Here is an 18,446-nt window from a genome sequence, read left to right as displayed (position 1 = left end):
ATACCATATTTTAATTGGATATTTGCAACATTCCAGTTGTCCAGACATTCAAGAGAAGGTTAGGGTGCATAAATTCATAACCTGTTTCCTTTATAGTCTAACAAAAGAAAGCTTTTGCAACCTGAATGGCATGTACTTCGAAAGGATTTGAATTTGAAACTTCAAATGTCAAAGCTGTCTTTTATTTTTGCTCTAAGGAGGAAGATACACATGGTTGACTAACAGATGGAACTCTTAGTTAATAGGTAGAGAGATATCCAGCTATGAGGGAATGTTACTTTGCATGATCAGAATACCCAAAAGAGGTTTAAGCCCAATGTAAGATGCAACTTTTAGCAAATGTAACTCCATTTTTGTTGAGATCCACCTGTGTGCAAGCAGGTGTCGTGCAAAACTCTACGAAATGTTTCTTACTCGTGCAAGAAGGTTCTGAATGGCTGGTACTCAGCATTAGTTTAATACAAACTAAGAACAAACCTTACAGTTTAATTTCTGCATTGTAGGGAATGCTTAGGTTAACCTGTTGTCCAAGAACAAGAAGTTTTCATAAAGTTTGCGTGAAACATGGCACCTGCCTCATTCTGGTGAATCTTCTGGACAACAACGCATCAGGTGGAAAGTAGTAATCTGATTATTAACGTCATAATTCTTTATTAATTTCACAGATGCTGTTGCTAGTCAGTGCTTTAATCACCATCTTAGCTGCCTACTATACATTGGAACAAGCATTCTGTAACCAGGAGGACAAAGATAAATACTTAGAGGAATATATAGATTTAGAAAGGACTAGACTAGAGAGGAGCAAGTCCTCCTCGAATGGGGACATCTCATCCAACAACGTCGCCGAAACACGGCTGGTACCCCCGGCGGGTGATCAGGTTATAAACAATGTAGAATTAACCATCGAAACCGAAAACAGCTTGATCGTGGCAGCTGAGATATCCCCGCTGTCTCAGAAGGGCAGTGAGGAGGTTGATAACAGTGGGAGGACGGGCGGTGCGGATAGCTCGGGGAAGCACCGCCAAGAAGACGAAGTGATCTGTGTAGATAATTCCAAACCAATGTCGCAGGTTCACAAACATTCCAAGGAAAAGCTCAGTGAGACTGTAGCGTATAGTAGTAGTAATTGTGAGGCGCTCTCCGCGGTTAACCTCGGTTTCGCCTCGGAACCGTTTGAGGACGGAACCGAGTCTGGTGACTTGGGACTGCTTAGTGATCAAAGTGCAATATACAAGTTAGAACGGACACAACCTTCAGGAACCATTAATAACATACTTAGTAGCCATGGTAATGAAGAAAACATCGACGAAATCTCAGAATGTGAGCCGTTCTTGTCTTAGGCATCCAGTTTAAAGGGTGAGCCAACACTCCAAAGGAGACTCAATCCTTTTTCCTAGTCAACATACGATTACCTGCACATAAAGTTACCCGTCCAAAGAAAACACAAAGGATTTCTGTTTTTCGGCTTTACTGTTAGTAAAGATAATTTGAAGTTTTACCTCAAGTTTTATGCGTGCAGACACAGTCTTTAGAATTTACACGAAAAAAAATGCTGCAAGTTAGATGTGATGTCTGAAGTTTAAAAGTGAGGGCATTTTGTCTCCTTTAACTACTGTAAGCTTTTTTCAGGTTGAGGCTAGCACAATTAGCAGAATCAAATGTTCCCCATGTCTTCTTGATTCCCCTAATTTCGTAGAGTCAAGCCTACAATTGTTTTGAGTAATTTTGAGATCTGTTGATACTTGCAAGTGAGTCATGAAGTGAAGACACAGTTTAGTCACATCTGTGTTGTTGTTTTTTTGTCTTCGAGAAAAAATATGACAATTTTTACATTTTTGTCCAGGAAAGATAAAAGAAGTCTGTGGTTTGCTTACATCTTTGATTGTTCACAGTAGATATACATCTCATGTTAGGGAAGAAATGACTGTGTTTATCCTAACCAATGAATGTACATGGCTTGTCAATGTTAGGGAAGATGAAACTGAAATGAACTACTCTACTTAAATAAGCCAAATGGTACTTAACTTGATCTGACTTCTGGACTTACTATAAGTCTCTACACATGCTTTGATACATGGACCTCAGTTTTGTTTGCCATGCTGTTCAATATATCAGTATTCATCAAATATTTTGATTTAGAAATTGTACATTTTTGTTAGGCATTTGTGTTTTGTTGTTGTTGTCTATAACTTAAACAGTAAACTAAAAATAACTTGTAGAGAATTACATTACAGAAGGGTAAATCAAAAGGGAAATCTTTTTGCTAAGATTGTTGGTGCAAGAGAAATGGAATTTGGTGGGAAAGTGGAGGACGAATTTGACATTGGTTTAACAAAAGTAAGTAAGCAAAAAGGCTCTATAAAGAAAAAAAAAATTGACGAAAAACAGTTCCTTTCCATAATTATTCAAATGGTTTCCTTCCACACTATTTTCACATGGTACCTGTTGGATGTATTTCTTTTTACTTTCATATCTTTAATATACCTCGAGGTGGGGACTAATGCAACATCCTTACCACTAAAATGTTGTTGTGTGTTTTTACTTATTAATGAATATTCATAGACCAGGCATTCTTGAGAAAGCATCAGTCAGACATGACCACTTCCTAATCAACAAGAAATTGCTAAACATTACAAATGTCACCTCATGTTTCCATCCAAACAAATAGACAAAATGGACAATGCCATTTTATTAAGGGTGGGTGGGGGGGGGGAGTGGTGGCAGGGGCAGGTTAGAGCACTTTTAGCTTTGAAACTTTTAGTGAGGTAACTTTGCCATTCCTAGGAGTAAATCGGATTTCTTCTTTCCGACAGTAATGACTCGTTAAGGTTCTTATTCATCTGCTAGATTTTGATTGCTTTAATTCTGTTTCCTTTTTTTTCATTTTAATTTTCGTTCTAATCTGATTTTTTTTCTATTCTTCATTTTCTTTTTGCTGGTTTTAGATTCTGACATGTTTATTTCTTAACTTCTAGATAGTTTGTGATTAATTTTTGATTCAACTTTCTCAATAATCAGTAATTTAATGACCCTTTTTTCTTTTTGAAATACGATCAGTGTTACATTCCGATCATAGTTTACAAAATACATTTCTGTTTGGGTGACTTTTTGTTGTTGTTATCATAATGGTCTTTCAATGATCTATCATTCCCAAATTTCGTGAATGTCTCAACATATTTTCATCTGTAGAATGTTAGTTATAGCCAAGGGGTTATGTGGGTCATGTTCCCTCCCCCTCCGATCCCCCCAACCCCCCATGTCCCAAGTATATTTGGAACTTGTCTCTTTTAAGCTAACTGATGTTTTGATACAGCAGTTGATTTGACAAAATTTACTGAACATATTTTTAGAGGGCTTTGATAGAACTGGTTAACTGATATACAGTTATGCCTGGAATTGTTTATGGTTAAACGGTCAGATGTTATGGATGAAGTTACTTAACTTGTCTTGTAAGGAATCGACCAAATTTATCTCACCATTGCTGACCCTCCGAACAACATCCACAGTTAAAGGATTCAGAAGATATTTATTTTTTTTGAAGGGATGTTTCCGCCTATAAATAGTAGTATAAATAAGTACTTGCTGCACTAAAGAATACTTCTACTAGGGTCAAAGTCATTATAATCTCTAGAAATACTTTATCAAAATATATATTTGTATAATGTAGGAAATGCTTATTATATCAGTATATATATATATATATATATATATATATATATATATATATATACATATATGTATATAAATATATATATATATATATATACTTATATATATATATATATATATATATATATATAAATAGATATATATATATTAATATATATATATATATATATATATATTTATATTTATATATATATATATATATATATATATATATATATATATATTTATATTCATTATACATGCACAATGCATGCATTCATTTGCATATTTTGTTATAAGAAGCAGTTATAATGTATGCATTCATTTATGGCTGGAGTGCACCTTGTGGTCATTTTGCCTTGGTCTTCTTGTAATTGTATGCTATTTGCTTTTCTCAGTATTTCTTATCACTCAGTGTGGTTGTCTGCATTCTCTGTTGTGCTCACCTCTCAAAGGGTTAACATGTCTTCCAATATCCTGGGACTTTATTTCTATTTCCTTCCTTATGTGAGTAGTCTCCAGGTAGATATTCTTACAATAGTTTTGAAAAAGACAAAGTCTCTGTCTCGGTCGCTATATGCTCAGCTGACTAATATAAACAATCTTTGAAAATCAAGTTCATTTAGACAATGGTGATTTTACAATTATCAAACTTAATATTTGTTAGGACTGCAAAGGATAAATGTTTTCATCATATTTTCATTGAAGTTTCGTATGGAAAATATCAGTGAGTATGGATTTAGAGGAGGTCCATGTCTGTGCTTATATAAGATCCAATGTCCCCCTCCCTCCCCCTCTCTATTGAAAACCCCCATATATACTCATGTCCTAGATATTATGTTATAGTACCTCAAACTTTACCCTGTGTACACAAATGATTAAAGTGGAATTAGTGGATGGCATTATTTATTATTTTGCTGCCACAATGGCGTGGTGAGTTCGCTTAATTTTTTTTTCCAATTATGATAGTGTCTTACTGTACTTGCCAGTGTGTGAAATAAATACAATTTTGTAATTAAACATGATTTTGATTTGTCAGCATTTATCATTTGTTCTTCTATTGTGTACGTTAAAGGAGGTTATAGTGCTCCAAGCTGTGATAAAACACTCCCCTTTCATGTTCCACCTTTCACCCGTCCTGCCCGCCTCTGCCAGCACCCCCCCCCCCTTGCTCTCTCCCATATATTGCTCCATTACCACCTGAAGTTTTAGAATCGTACATACAGTTGGCTGGTCAATTAACTAGGTGCAATTATGGATGAATCCTAGTGGCAGTAACTGGGGTAGCTTATGCTATCAAGAAACAAATAAGTAATGTTAGAGTGAATTTGAGGAGGAATGGTTTGCCATAGGCAAGCTTGACATAATAAGGGCGCTGTTTTAACGGTTATACTAGAGTTCCTTTATAGAGTTCCTTCATAGTATAAATGAACTCTAGGTTATATTGTACGTGTTTGATGCTGTTTACAGATATCTGAATCAGGGTAACAAAATCTCGTGAAAAGCGCTCACGAGCACGCGAACACGCCGGATGAATCCGCGCACAGACGAGCTTGGTGATTAACTATATAGTTTCCGGTCTCACTTTGTCGTTTGGCCGAAAAAAGGGAAATGAGGTAGTAAACACAAGTTAAGATGCAATGAAAGAGCAAGCATGACTTGAAGTCTTGAAACTTCAAAGTTATGCTTGAAGAGATCCCACCATCAATTATCACGACTAAATATTATTAGTGATCATGGTACGTACCATTACGATCTGCAGGCGGAGATTGGAGCTGGTCAAGTGGGAGTGTTAGCTCAGTGGTTAACGCCGGTGCCTTTCAATCATAAGGTCCCCGGTTCGAGTCACTCCAAGATTAATGTATGTCGTCCAGTTACAGAGTTGTTGACAATTGACAATTCATGATCATGGACGTAAAATATGAATGTAAGAGACTGACTTCAGTCAGTTTGCGGCTTTGATAAGCCAATGAGGCTTCTTCGCGAGTTCCTGCTTGCAGGAGGATCTTAAATACATACATACATACACCCATACATACATACATACACACACGCATACACACATACACACACACACACACACACACACATACACACATATGTGGGCTACGTTTGTTTACGTTAAGTAATGAAACGGGCGAGAGACGAGAAGAGAGAAGGTTAAACGGAGTTAGTAAATCTGGAAACTTACTTTTGTTTATTGAATCAAAACTGTTTGTGTATCTCTTAACTACATTGTGTATTACCTTAGCAAAACAGCTTATATATACTGCTGATATACGCCTATGGAATATACCTATCTCGGAGTCCGTCTTCATAATTTGGTGTAACTCGGGTTCGAATGACAAGGAACTCCAGACCCGGGTGTGCTTGGCCCGACTAAAATCCTTAACATATTTAGATACTTATTTGGAAACGTATTAATATGCAGCTAGTACTGGCTTATGTAGGTGTAATTTCTTTTGGATATCAACACTCCAAAAGAGTTAAATAAGAACAAACTGGTGGGTATACTGGGTGCCATGAAAGAGGAAAATGCTTTGAGGGGCACTTCTTATAACATGTGACATTCCTGAATGAAGCTTTTAGAATCGTACATAGAAGAGTTTGCATTTGTATTGGTTATCCATTGCATCTTTATGGGATAAAAGCTGTGGCTTATCCTAGATTTTAGCTATAGGAATATGTGAACTCAGTTACTTGTCTCGCTATAACTAAAAGGACAGCTCATAGATATAATTATTTTTAACTAATGAAAGAAGAACGTTTACTACAGCATCCTGGTGAAATTTGTATGTAATTCCTACATTGAGCACGGCTTGAAACTTCAAAGTTATGCTTTATATGATCTCTTCCTCAATGATTACGAACGAATACTATTAGTCATCACGGTACCATTGCGATCTGCAGATAGACATTGGAACTGATCAAGCGTGGGTGGTGAAATCCGTTCTAACAATGACAAGTTAACGTTGGAAAAGTCGAGAAAAATAAGGTCATTTTCTAATTACCTTTCTGTTAGCTATACACTGTTACAGTTAATACGTTTCGAACATATGGGTAATCAGTAAAAAGGGCAATTCTTCATGACCATTGTGATAATTTTTTCGTCATCTTGAATAAAAAGTTCTGCGGCAACAGAGTATGTCCCCTGTTATACAAGTAAAAAGAAGGAAAGAAAGAAAAGAAGAACATGAAACGGCCAACAATCCAACATAGAACTTGAAATCTGCAGGAACACGTTTTGTAAGAACGATTTTCGACCTAATGACCTTATTGTTAATAGCACTGATCTCTCCAGCTCTTACCACGATCCTCAAATATAACTGTGAATTACTGTCCAGTCAGAGACCAAACAAAACAAACTTCTTGTTTAACCAAGAGAATGTGAAGTGAACAATGATACTAATAACAGCCGTGCATTCATATTGATATGAATCCCAATTTTGAAGTAGAATAATTATACTTTGGAGAAACACATAAAACAACCAGTTAGTGTGCTTTTATTACACCAGGGACCGAGGCAGGGAAAGAGAGACTACGTGTAGTGAAACGTTTAATGGTGCAATAGGCATGCAGAAGGTTTGCATAAAACACGTAGTCCAGCGTAATAACTACATATGTCATAACAGTAGAAAAGATAGTTTAAACCGTCAAGATGTAAATAACATACATATACATATATATATACATATATATATATATATATAAATAAATAACATACATATATATATATATATATATATATATGTGTGTGTGTATATATATATATTTACGATTTTCATATATATATATATTTATATATATATATATATATAAATATATATATATATATATATATATATATATATATATATATATATATATATATATATATATATGAAAATCGTAAATACACACACACACACACATATATATATATATATATATTTATTTATATTTATACTACAGTTTCAATTCTACTATATTAATATACGTATATGTATATACAATTAGGAAGGGGGGGGGTGGCCTAATTTGCCTATATGGCATCACCTAGCACGTTAGTTACAGATAAAATAATTTCACTTACCTTTGGTAGGTAAGATAAGTTGTACAATTTCTCGAAGTGAACATGATCTGTAAAGCGGGATAAATGGTCCATATAATTTTTATGTATAGTACCTAGTTATATTCAATATGTATGAAGACTATACTATTCCCAGTATTGAAACTGTTGACCTTAATTCAGGGTCGTGCAACGTTATGGTTTCCAAAAGCACAACTGATTCACATTGAGATTATAGTAACTACTGTAAATCTTAAAGTTTTTTACCACAGTAAATACTGGATCATGCTGATAAATATGATATATCCGTAGCATGCGCTATTAGGTTTACAGTAAGAACCGAGGATATGTGTAATCAACAAATGCAGCATGGTAGAGGATTTGTTGGGGTTACATGTATCCTCAGTTCTTACTGTAATCCTAAAAGCATATGCTACTGATTTATAACACGATCTTAATTTTACACAGGTACACAACTTTAATATTTACAGTAGTTACTGTGGTTTCTGTGTGTATCGAGTGCATAGCAGTAAAGAAAATTGTGCAGTTTCCTGCCAAGTTTGAACTTATCGTTGGTTATATTGCGGCTGAAAACCTCCGAAATGTGTATTCTGACATATACTTATATCCAAAGTGACGCAAGAGATATTGGTGATATCAAGCCAAACAATAAGCCGAATATATGTTGGTAAAAAGACATATACAATTTATTCACTAGAGCCTGTTTCAGATGAACACACCAGTAGTACAAGATGTGAAGCCGTTGTTGCGGTCATCTCAACTTTGGAATAATTTCTATTACATAATTTCATAATAAATTCCCTTTGTTTCTCTGCAAATGTTATCAACATTGCGAAAAAAAAAAAAACTTGTTCACAACGTTCTTAAAAGTTACGTGCCGTTAATTGGTCAGTGCAATACTTACCTCCTTTCTTAGCAGGGCACCAATCGTGTCTACGTTCAAAATCACATACTGTCTTGTCCACTTTGAAAGTTAGTTCACTGCCTTGCATTGTAGCATTTAAAGATTCCCGGATTGACCATACGTCCTTTGCTGCAGATGTACCCAAAACAGAAAGAGAAAATTCTTGTCTTATTTGAATGGTAGTAATAATTACTTATCGTATTGCCCGTGCGACTATCTGATACCACTGGTCGGATTAAACAAACTCGCAAATTTAAATAAATGGGAGAATGAATCAACTGATATAAAAATCGGCTTAATTTTGACCAAACTGCTGAGTCTGTGTTCGAGTAGAACTAATGCACCATGCAGTAAAGTAGAATATCTGGAAAAAGTGACGAATCGTACATCTCCAGTTCATTCTGGATTGTTGTGTATTAAGAGGTGGCCGGCGGGCAGGGAGGGGGTCATGATCAATTTTATGTATACTTACGGTAAACCATATTGATAACAAGTTTGACGAGACCTCCTAATTTTGGTGGATTTGGTGTCAATGAAAAGTTGAAGTTTTCCATCCAAGGACCTAGGAAAAAGAGAGTAAACAAATCAGAAAGTGCGGAGTCAGCCTTGGTTTATCATAAATATAACCTTTCGCCATCAATACACTGCCCAACTCCCAACCTGAATTCCCGACCCGAATTCCTGACCCGAACTCCCGACCCGAATTCACAATCCGATCCGACCCGACCGTTTATTCGTGCAAAATCTCTAACCGTGATAACTAACGGCTATATTTGTAAATGTTTATAGTTTTAGTTGTGAACCCGTACACACGGCACGGCTACCAGTCTCAAAGAAAACGCTATATAGGCTATTAAGTGTTCCAGACTGAAGCCGATACGAAATAAAACTGACCAAAGTCATGATCAGTTATAGTCTTAAACACACACGCACAATGCCGGACTATATCATATCTACGATTCTCCATGTAACTATACAGTCCAGTTGTGTTGGGTCGTGTTCAGTCGTGTAGTTTTGTGGCTGGATTTAGTTGGTGAACCAAAGCACACTACCGGCTGCTATTCCGGAAAACGCCTCATGGTCGGTTTTCTCAGCCGTCGACTCGAAGCCGACAATGTACGGGCTGCGAATCACGACAATGAACGAGAACGGTGTTTATGATGTTAAAAGGAGAGAGAGAGGTGGCGGTGGACAAATTGTCAATTTCAACCACTGATTTATGTAGCTGCATGAAACTTTATGGAAGGGCCATGCAGAAGCAAGTCAATTAATGTATAAAGAAGAACGTGTGGGCCTGATGTCGTTGACGGAGACCCCCATTAGGAAGACTAGGAGGGCGAGCGAGGGTGGGTGGTAGGGTCTCTGAAATAGCGCGTTTTCGCGAGGCAGATTTGTGCTATAAATTTGGTCTTTAATTATAACTCTAATCTCTCCCACCCAACCTGCCTTCCCTTACGTACGTCATTGAGACGAGTTACCTGAAAATGAAATTCTGTTTGACCAAAGTTACCGGTACCTCAAATTAAATCGTAAACGATGCAACTTGCTTAAACTTACATGTTTGTTCGAATACATACTTTGTTCGTCCATATTAAACCATACGGTTAAGTACTGGACAATTGAAAGGAGTTGTACACGGGAAAATTAACCTGATACTAGATGGGCTAATATTATATAGATTAATAAGAAGAGAGCGAAATTAGCTTACAACCCTATGCAAAATATAGTGTAAAGCTTATTAAACAGCGTTCATTAATGACTTACCAGAAATTTGGTACTCGCATAACATTGGCTGATCTTTGATAGTCGAAGATGTCTCGTGACTGTCTACCCTGTAGAGATGACTAGTTACCGGTGACGCAGGCAAACCATTGGTTATCGGAAACGCCATCAGAAACAGCAAGAGAATGGACATCATTGCTACAATTATTATTGGTCGCAGTATCGAAATTTCAGCAACAATTTGCTAATGAAGACGACAATAAATATGCTCGACTGGTAATAGCAGTTGTTCAAGGCTCGTTGGTAAAACATGAATAACAACTTTAAGTGCTGACATCGAATACAGTTACTAGCAAAATAGAACAAGGAACTTCCGCATTTTACACAGCAGCGTAAGTGTGAAACAATGGACGAATGACAATGGACGAATGGATGAATGACAATGGTAGAATGCATAATGATGTCATCACGGAGGTTCCTTCTTGCAATCGGGTCGTCAATATTCGTTATTGACCTAAAACTTGACAGCTTTAAACTTCCTCTCCCCCTCCCCACCCCCCCAAGAAAAATGGTGCTTTATTTTGAAAGTTCCTCTTTTTATACTAAAACAACGCGGGCTTTATGTTGTGAAAAACGCTCGGTTTGCCTGTCAAACTCTTTCTAGCAAACGCAATTGTTGTGGGGAATTGGTAACTTCCGAACCCGCTCGTACACCATCCATTTCTGCCCGTATCGCAACTCTCTCTCTCTGCTATATATTATTTCTTTCACTCTTCAAATTGCTGAAATTAAATTCAACTTTTGCAAAACTCATTTCCACTACAGAAATTAAATATTGTAGTAATTAATAAAAGACAAAAACATATAAAAAGAAGCACATGTGACTGAATTTATATTAAATATCTCAGGTGGATAACATTTGTCTCAGCTGCTATTGGAAGTTAAAAACTTGACATTAATTTCTAACGCAAAGATCAAGAATGATGGTCGGATGTGTGTTTCCTGTAACCTATCTGAATTATAACTTACATAAGTGAATCATTATGGGGAAGAAGACGTGTAAGTCTCGTTAATGTTGAGAGAGTTACTAAATTAGTAATATGCTATGTAGAAACACGTTTTTAGATTTTGTAGTCTTTTAGTTTCCTTAATCACTTTTCTGTTTTATAACGGTATGATATTTATAATTGTTTCTTTTGAAAATAAAATCGAGCTCGAATCGAATCGAATGAAATTAGTCGAATAGTGCCATGGTATTGAATTCAGTGGCTTACAAGGAAAGGGGGTTGGAGGTAAGGGATGGGATTGCCATGCTCTCATCTACAATCGTCAATCGTGGGAGATTTCTATTTTTAGACTAGGGAGAATGAGACCACTGCTTCCGGTGTACGACCCCAGGCCTACTTTTCGGACTCACACCAGGTATTAATTAGAACAACATTGTGTTTATAATATAAAGACTTAATTTGTAGTTTAAATATGACTCATAATTCACGATTGGATGTCTACACTTCTTTTGTTTACTGTGGGATAAGTCACAAACCCCTCTACATGGGAGTCAGATTCAACGACCATAGGGAGGCACCCATCCTTTATAAGATCCTTCAGTCCCATATTTATATCAGTCAGGGGAAATTTTGAATTTAGCCCTCCACTTGTGACAAGATGGTATCTTGAGAGCACACACGACAGACTTTCATTCTTGAATTGGCAAGAGTTCCAATACGATTCCAAAGGTGTTGTGGTACCTCGAACATATATGTTAGTATTGAAAATGTTATCACTTTGTTAATAAGTTGATCACCGGTTCAACAACTCTTTTTAAAATTTTTTATTTCATCTCGTTTATCGAATGAATGACAAAACATAACAGCATTTGTCTTCATATTCTTCTAGGAGTGTTAGCTCAGTGGTTAACGTCGGTGCCTTTCAATCATAAGGTCCCTGGTTTGAATCATTCCAAGATTAATGTTTAGTTTAGTTTAGTGAAGAAAGGGATCAGGAGGGACACTCAAGTCCCCATCAAGGACCCAATAGAAGAGGGGGAAAATTGAAGACACAAACACTCAGACCCAAGACGCGATTCCTGCTTGCAAGAGGATCTTAAATACATACATACATACACCCTTACACACATACATACATATTTGGGTTACGTTTGTTTACGTTAAGTAATGGAACGGGCGAGAGACGAGAAGAGAGATGGTTAAACGGAGTTAGTAAATCTGGAAACTTAATTTTGTTTATTGATTCAAAACTGTCTGAGTATCTCTTAACAACATTTTGTATTACCTTAGCAAAACAGCTTTTATTTACTGCTGATATACGCCTATGGAATATACCTATTTTGGAGTTCGTCTTCATAACTTTGGTGTAACTCGGGCTCGAATGCAAAGGAACTCCGGACCCGGGTGTGTGCTGCAGACTCTACTAAATCCTGTTATTTTTAGATATTTATTTAGAAACGTGTTTATATGCAGCTATTACTGGCTTATGTAAGTGTCATTTTCTCTGAGACCCACACTCAAATAGAGTTACACAAGGACAATCTGTTGGGCATATTGGGAACCATGAACGGGTAAGGAAAATGCATTTAGGGACACTTCTTAAAACAGTTTTCTTTTCGTGACCTTCTTTAAAGAAGCTTTTAGAATCGTACATACGTGAGGCTGCAGTTGTATTGGTTATTCAGTGCATCTCTGTGGGATAAAAACTGTGAAATATCCGACATATTAGCTACCAAGTGTGGGCCACTAAGTAATCGTGCAAATAATCTCACCCTATGATAAACTACTTCTCTTCTGGACTTCACTCAAAAATATGTCGAACTCAGTTACTTGTATCGCTATAATTAAAAGGACAGCTAAAAGATATAATTATTTCTAACTAATGAAAGGAGAACGTTTACTACAGCAATCTGGTGAAATTTGTATGTAATTCCTACATTGAGCACGGCTTGAAACTTCAAAGTTATGCTTTATAAGATCTATTCCTCGATGATAACGAACGAATACTATTATTCATCATGGTACCATTGCGATCTGCAGGCAGAGATTGGAACTGGTCAAGTAAGCGGAACGCGATGTGACCGACATAATAGCCAGGCTCTGTTTATTTTGGGCATGGGTGGTGAAATCCGTTGTAACAATGACTAGCTAACGTTGAAAAAGTTGAGAAAAATAAGGTCATTTTCTAATTACCTTTCTGTTAGCTATACACTGTTACAGTTAATACGTTTCGATCATATGGGTCATCAGTAAAGAGTGCAATTATTCATGACCAATGTTAAAATTTTTTCGTCATCTTGAATAAAAAGTTCTCCGGCAACAGAGTATGTCCCCTGTTATATAAGTAAAAAGAAGGAAAGAAAGAAAAGAAGAACATGAAACGGCCAACAATCTAACATAGAACTTGAAATATGCAGGAACACGTTTGGTAGGAACGATTTTGACCAAATGACCTTATTGTTAATAGCACTGATCTCCCTAGCTCTTTCCACGATCCCTAATTAACTGTGAACTACTGGGGTATGTATATATCCAGTCAGACACCACACTGTCCCACGCAATTGTAAACCATGCAATGATCCCTATATAGCGGTGAACTACTGGGGTATATATATTTATTCATATTTATACTACAGTTTCAAATCTTTTATATAAATATACATAAATGTATATACACTTAGGAAGGGGGGGGGTGGGGTGGTATGGTGGCTAAATTTGCCTGGCCTACTATGCCTGTATGTCATCACCTAACACGTTATAGTTACAGATAAAATACATTTTACTTACCCTTGGAAGGTAAGTACCGTTAAACAATTTCTCGATGTGAATGTGATCTGTAAAGCGGAATAAATGGTCAATATTATTTTCAAGTATACTGTCTAGTTATATTCAATATGTATGAAGACTACTATTCCCAGTACTGAAACTGTTGACCTTATTTCAGGGTCGTGCAACGTTATGGTTTTTAAAAGCAAACAGATTCACACTGAGTTTTGTACCACAGTAAATACTGGATCATGCTGATAAATATGATAAATCCGTAGCATGCGCTACTAGGTTTACAGTAAGAACTGAGGATATGTGTAATCCAAACAAATGCATCAAACTAGAGGATTTGATGGGGTTACACGTATCCCCAGTTCTTTCTGTAATCATATGCAACTGATTTATAACACGATCCAAATTTTACTCTTGTACAAAACTTGAATATTAACAGTAGTTACTGTGTTTTCTGTTTGTATCGTGTGAATAGCAGAAAAGAAAATTGTGCACTTTCCTGCCAAGTTTGAACTTATCGTTGGTTATATTGCGGCTGAGAACCTCCAAAATGTGTATTATGTAATTTCAAGATTGGAATATTTTCTATTACATAATTTCATAAGAAATTCCTTCGTTTCTCTGCAGATGTTATCAACATTGCAAAAACAAACTTGTTCACAATGTTCTGAACAGTTACGTGAAGTTAATTGGTCAGCGCAATATTTACCTCCTTTCTTAGCAGGGCACCAATCATGTCTCATGGCCAAATCACATACTGTCCTGTCCAGTTTGAAAGTTAGTTCACTGCCTTGCAATGTAGCATTTAAAGATACCCGGGTTGACCATACGTCCTTTGCTGCAAATGTACCCAAAACATTATTTGAATGTTAGTAATAATTACTTATCGTATTACCTGCCCGACTACCACTGGTCGGATTAAACAAACTTGCAAATTTAAATAAATGGGAGAAAGAATCAACTGATACAGATAATGATGAGATAATGATCAATTTTATGTATACTTACGGAGCACCACATTGATAACGAGTTTGATGAGACTTTCTACTTTTGGTGGATTTGGTGTAAATGATAAGTTGAAGTGGTCCATCCAAGGACCTAGGAAAAAGAGAGTACACAAATCAGAAAGTGCGGAGTCAGCCTTGGTTTATCATAAATATAACCTTTCGACATCCATACACTGCCCGAATTCTCAACTTGACCGTCGTGCCTTAGTTTGCGGAACGCGGTGAACACCGGTGGACTTACAACTGACCTCGGAACACTGATCGACGTATAAGAGCAATCACAACGACTGTTCCGCTGTTAACGAACGGAGCTCATTTAGGTCACATTTTCATTTGTTAAACCACTGATGGGTTATATTTGTTGAAACTGGGCGGTTTTCAGTCCGTCGCAGACTGTACGACTGTACCCGACCCGATCCGACCAGACCCGATTTTTCGTGAAAAGTGTATAACCATTGTAACCAATGGCTATATTTGTAAAACGTGTATAGTTTTAGTTGTGAACCCGTACACACGGCACGGCTACCAGTCTCGACGAAAACGCTATATAGGCTATTCAGTGTTCCAGACTGAAGCCGATACGAAATAAAACTGACCAAAGTCATGATCAGTTATAGTCTTAAACACACACGCACAATGCACGACTATATATCCACGATTTTCCTCGTAACTACCGTCGAGTTGTGTCGTGTCGTCTTCAGTCCTCTAGTTTTGCAGCTGGATTTAGTTGGTGAACCGCCGCACACCGCCGTCGTGATGCGAATTACGACCAGAAAGACAAAGAAATGCCATGGCCTAACAAATGTATAACCATCTACCGGAGAGTTGATAGCAACTTGAACTTGAGCGTTTTATTTTAGACCTCGTACGCTATCGAATCAAATATGGTGTATTCGTACTCACACGCAGACCCTACTCTATAGTGTAGTTTATACTATACCTCATATGGCTTGTAACTATTCATAGTATAGCTCATAGTACTCATAGTAAAGTTCATGTATATAGCTCATGGTTCTCATAGTACATCTCGTAGAGCTTGTAAATACTCATCTAATAGTATATCTTATATTATCGCTCATAGGGATAGTTGGTCTACTCATAGTATATCTTATAGTATTGATAGTATAGTTCATAGTATAGCTCATATATAGCTCATAGTATAACTGATAGGGCTTGTTGGTCTACTCTCGGAATATCTTATAGTATTCATAGTGAAGCTCCTTGTAGAGCACATGTATAGCTCAAAGTACCAATAATATAACTCACGATACTCATAGTACAGCTCATAGGGCTGGTAAATGCTCCTAATATAGCTCAGAGTACTCAAAGTGTTGCTCATATGGCTTGTAACTATTCATAGTATAGCTCATAGAACTCATAATATAACTCATAATACTCATAGTATAGCTCACAGGGCTTGTAACTGCTCATAATATAGCTCATAGTACTCATAGTGTAGCTCATAGGACTTGTAGCTCTTCATACTATAGCTCAAAGAAATCATAATATAACTCGTAATACTCATAGTACAGCTCATCGGGCTTGTAACTGCTCATAATATAACTCATAGTACTCATAGTGTAGCTCATATGGTTTGCAACTAATCATAGTACAGCTCATAGTACTCATAATATAACTCATAATACTCATAGTGTAGCTTACAGGGCTTGTAACTGCTCATAATATAGCTCATAGTACTCATAGTGTAGCTCATAGGAATTGTAGCTATTCATAGTATAGCTCATAGTACTCATAATATAACTCATAATACTCATAGTATAGCTCATCGGGCTTGTAACCTCTCATAGTATAGCTCATAGTACTCATATTGTAGCTCATAGGGCTTGTAACTATTCATAGTATAGCTCATAGTACTCATAATATAACTCATCATACTCATAGTATTGCTCATCGGGCTTGTAACTTCTCATAGTATAGCTCAAAATACTCATAGTATAGCTCATAGGTCTAGTAGCTCCTCGTAATATAACTCATAGTACTCATAGTGTAGCTCATAGAGCTTGTAGTTATTCAAAGCATAGCTCTAAGGGATTGTAGGTCTTCTCGTAGTATAGCTTATGATAGTAATTAACAAGATCTTCTATTTCGAAGAAGGTACCATTCTGCACTGATAATTAAAGGAACGACAATGAACGGTGAAGGTGTTTATGATTTTAAAAGTAGAGAGAGGAGGCGGTGTCAATGCAACCACTGATTTGGAAAGCGGCATGAACCTTTATGGAAGGGCCATGCAGAAGCAAGTCAATGAATGTATAAAGAAGAACGTTCGGGCCTGATGTCGTTGACGGCGACCCCCATTAGGAAGACTAGGAGGGTGAGCGAGGGGTGGGTGGTAGGGTCTCTGAAATAGCGCGTTCTCGCGAGGCATATTAGTGCTACAAATGTGGTCTTTAATTATAAGTCTAATCTCTATCACCCCCACCTTTCGCCCCTTTTGTACGTCATTGAGACGAGTTACCTGAAAATCAAATTCTATTTGACCAGAAGTTACTGGTACCCCAAACTAAGTCGTAAACGATGCAACTTGGTGATACTTACATGTTTGTTTGAATACATACTTTGTTCGTCCATATTAAACCATACGGTTAAGTACTGGACATTTAAAAGGAGTTGTACCCACGGGAAAATTAACCTGATACTAGATGCCTAATAATAAGAAGAGAACGAAATTAGTTTACAACCCTATGCAAATTATAGCGTAAAGCTTGTTTAACAGCGTGCATTAAAGACTTACCAGAAATGTGGTACTCGCATGTCATTGGCTGATCTTTAATAGTCGAAGATGTCTCGTGACTGTGTACCCCGTAGACATGACTAATTACCGGTGACGCAGGCAAACCATTTGTTATCGGAAACGCCATCAGAAACAGCAAGAGAATGGACATCATTGCTACAATTGTTATAGGTCGCAGTATTGAAACTTCAGCAACAATTTACTAATGAAGACGACAGTAAATATGTTCGATTGCTAATAGCAGTTGGTCAAGGCTCGTTGGTAAAACATGAATAACAACTTTAAGTGCTGACATCGAATACAGTTACTAGCAAAATAGAACTAGGAACTTCCGTATTTTACACAGCAGCGTAAGTGTGAAAACAATGGACGAATGGATGAATGACAATGGACGAATGGATGAATGACAATGGTAGAATGCATAATGATGTCATCACGGAGGTTCCCTCTTGCAATGGGGTCGTCAATATTCGTTATTGACCTAAAACTTGACAGCTTTAAACTTCCTCTTCCCCCCCCCAAAAAAAAATGGTGCTTTATTTTGAAAGTTCCTCTT

The 18,446-nt window shown here is 36.9% G+C and overlaps 2 protein-coding genes across 6 annotated transcripts in view; one reads left to right on the top strand and one right to left on the bottom strand.

The window, feature by feature from the left end:
• LOC139977903 (proprotein convertase subtilisin/kexin type 7-like) overlaps nt 1-2,352 on the top strand; it is a 59,451-nt gene extending 57,099 nt beyond the window's left edge. For all 3 annotated transcript variants that reach the window (XM_071987628.1, XM_071987629.1, XM_071987631.1), the window contains one exon: nt 666-2,352. In XM_071987628.1, coding sequence (XP_071843729.1) covers nt 666-1,340 — 675 coding nt within the window. In that variant the 3' untranslated portion in view covers nt 1,341-2,352. The remainder of the gene's footprint in view (nt 1-665) is intronic.
• A 1,732-nt stretch (nt 2,353-4,084) lies between these two features.
• LOC139977902 (uncharacterized) lies at nt 4,085-18,168 on the bottom strand. Of its 3 annotated transcripts, none has more exons than XM_071987627.1 (5): nt 17,891-18,168; nt 9,094-9,183; nt 8,622-8,750; nt 7,721-7,767; nt 4,085-6,799 (listed from the first exon to the last, which is right to left on the bottom strand). In XM_071987627.1, exons 1-5 carry the CDS (start codon nt 18,042-18,044, stop codon nt 6,713-6,715), a joined length of 507 nt encoding a protein of 168 aa, XP_071843728.1. In that variant the 5' UTR covers nt 18,045-18,168; the 3' UTR covers nt 4,085-6,712. The 3 variants fall into 3 exon arrangements, with proteins under 3 accessions (XP_071843728.1, XP_071843726.1, XP_071843727.1); XM_071987625.1 differs by lacking the exon at nt 17,891-18,168 and adding an exon at nt 10,386-10,681; XM_071987626.1 differs by lacking the exons at nt 4,085-6,799; nt 7,721-7,767; nt 8,622-8,750; nt 9,094-9,183 and adding exons at nt 12,278-13,683; nt 14,138-14,184; nt 14,838-14,966; nt 15,137-15,226 and having other exon boundaries at nt 17,891-18,162.
• Nucleotides 18,169-18,446: the final 278 nt, after the last annotated feature.

This window comes from Apostichopus japonicus, chromosome 12 (assembly GCF_037975245.1).
Source record: "Apostichopus japonicus isolate 1M-3 chromosome 12, ASM3797524v1, whole genome shotgun sequence".
NCBI classification, from domain to species: Eukaryota; Metazoa; Echinodermata; class Holothuroidea; order Aspidochirotida; family Stichopodidae; genus Apostichopus; species Apostichopus japonicus.
Note: the sequence above shows the minus strand (reverse complement) of the source record. Positions and strands in the feature narration are given on the sequence as shown.

Bases quoted from the DNA above. Each gene is read 5' to 3' on its own strand.
- LOC139977902 (XM_071987627.1), bottom strand. From the start codon at position 18,044: ATGATGTCCATTCTCTTGCTGTTTCTGATGGCGTTTCCGATAACAAAT. The intron at 7,768-8,621 runs GTAAGTATTGCA...CCCGCTTTACAG, and splicing joins GTGCCCTGCTAAGAAAGGAG to ATCATGTTCACTTCGAGAAA. The intron at 6,800-7,720 runs GTAAGTGAAATT...CTTGTATAACAG, and splicing joins ACTTATCTTACCTACCAAAG to GGGACATACTCTGTTGCCGC.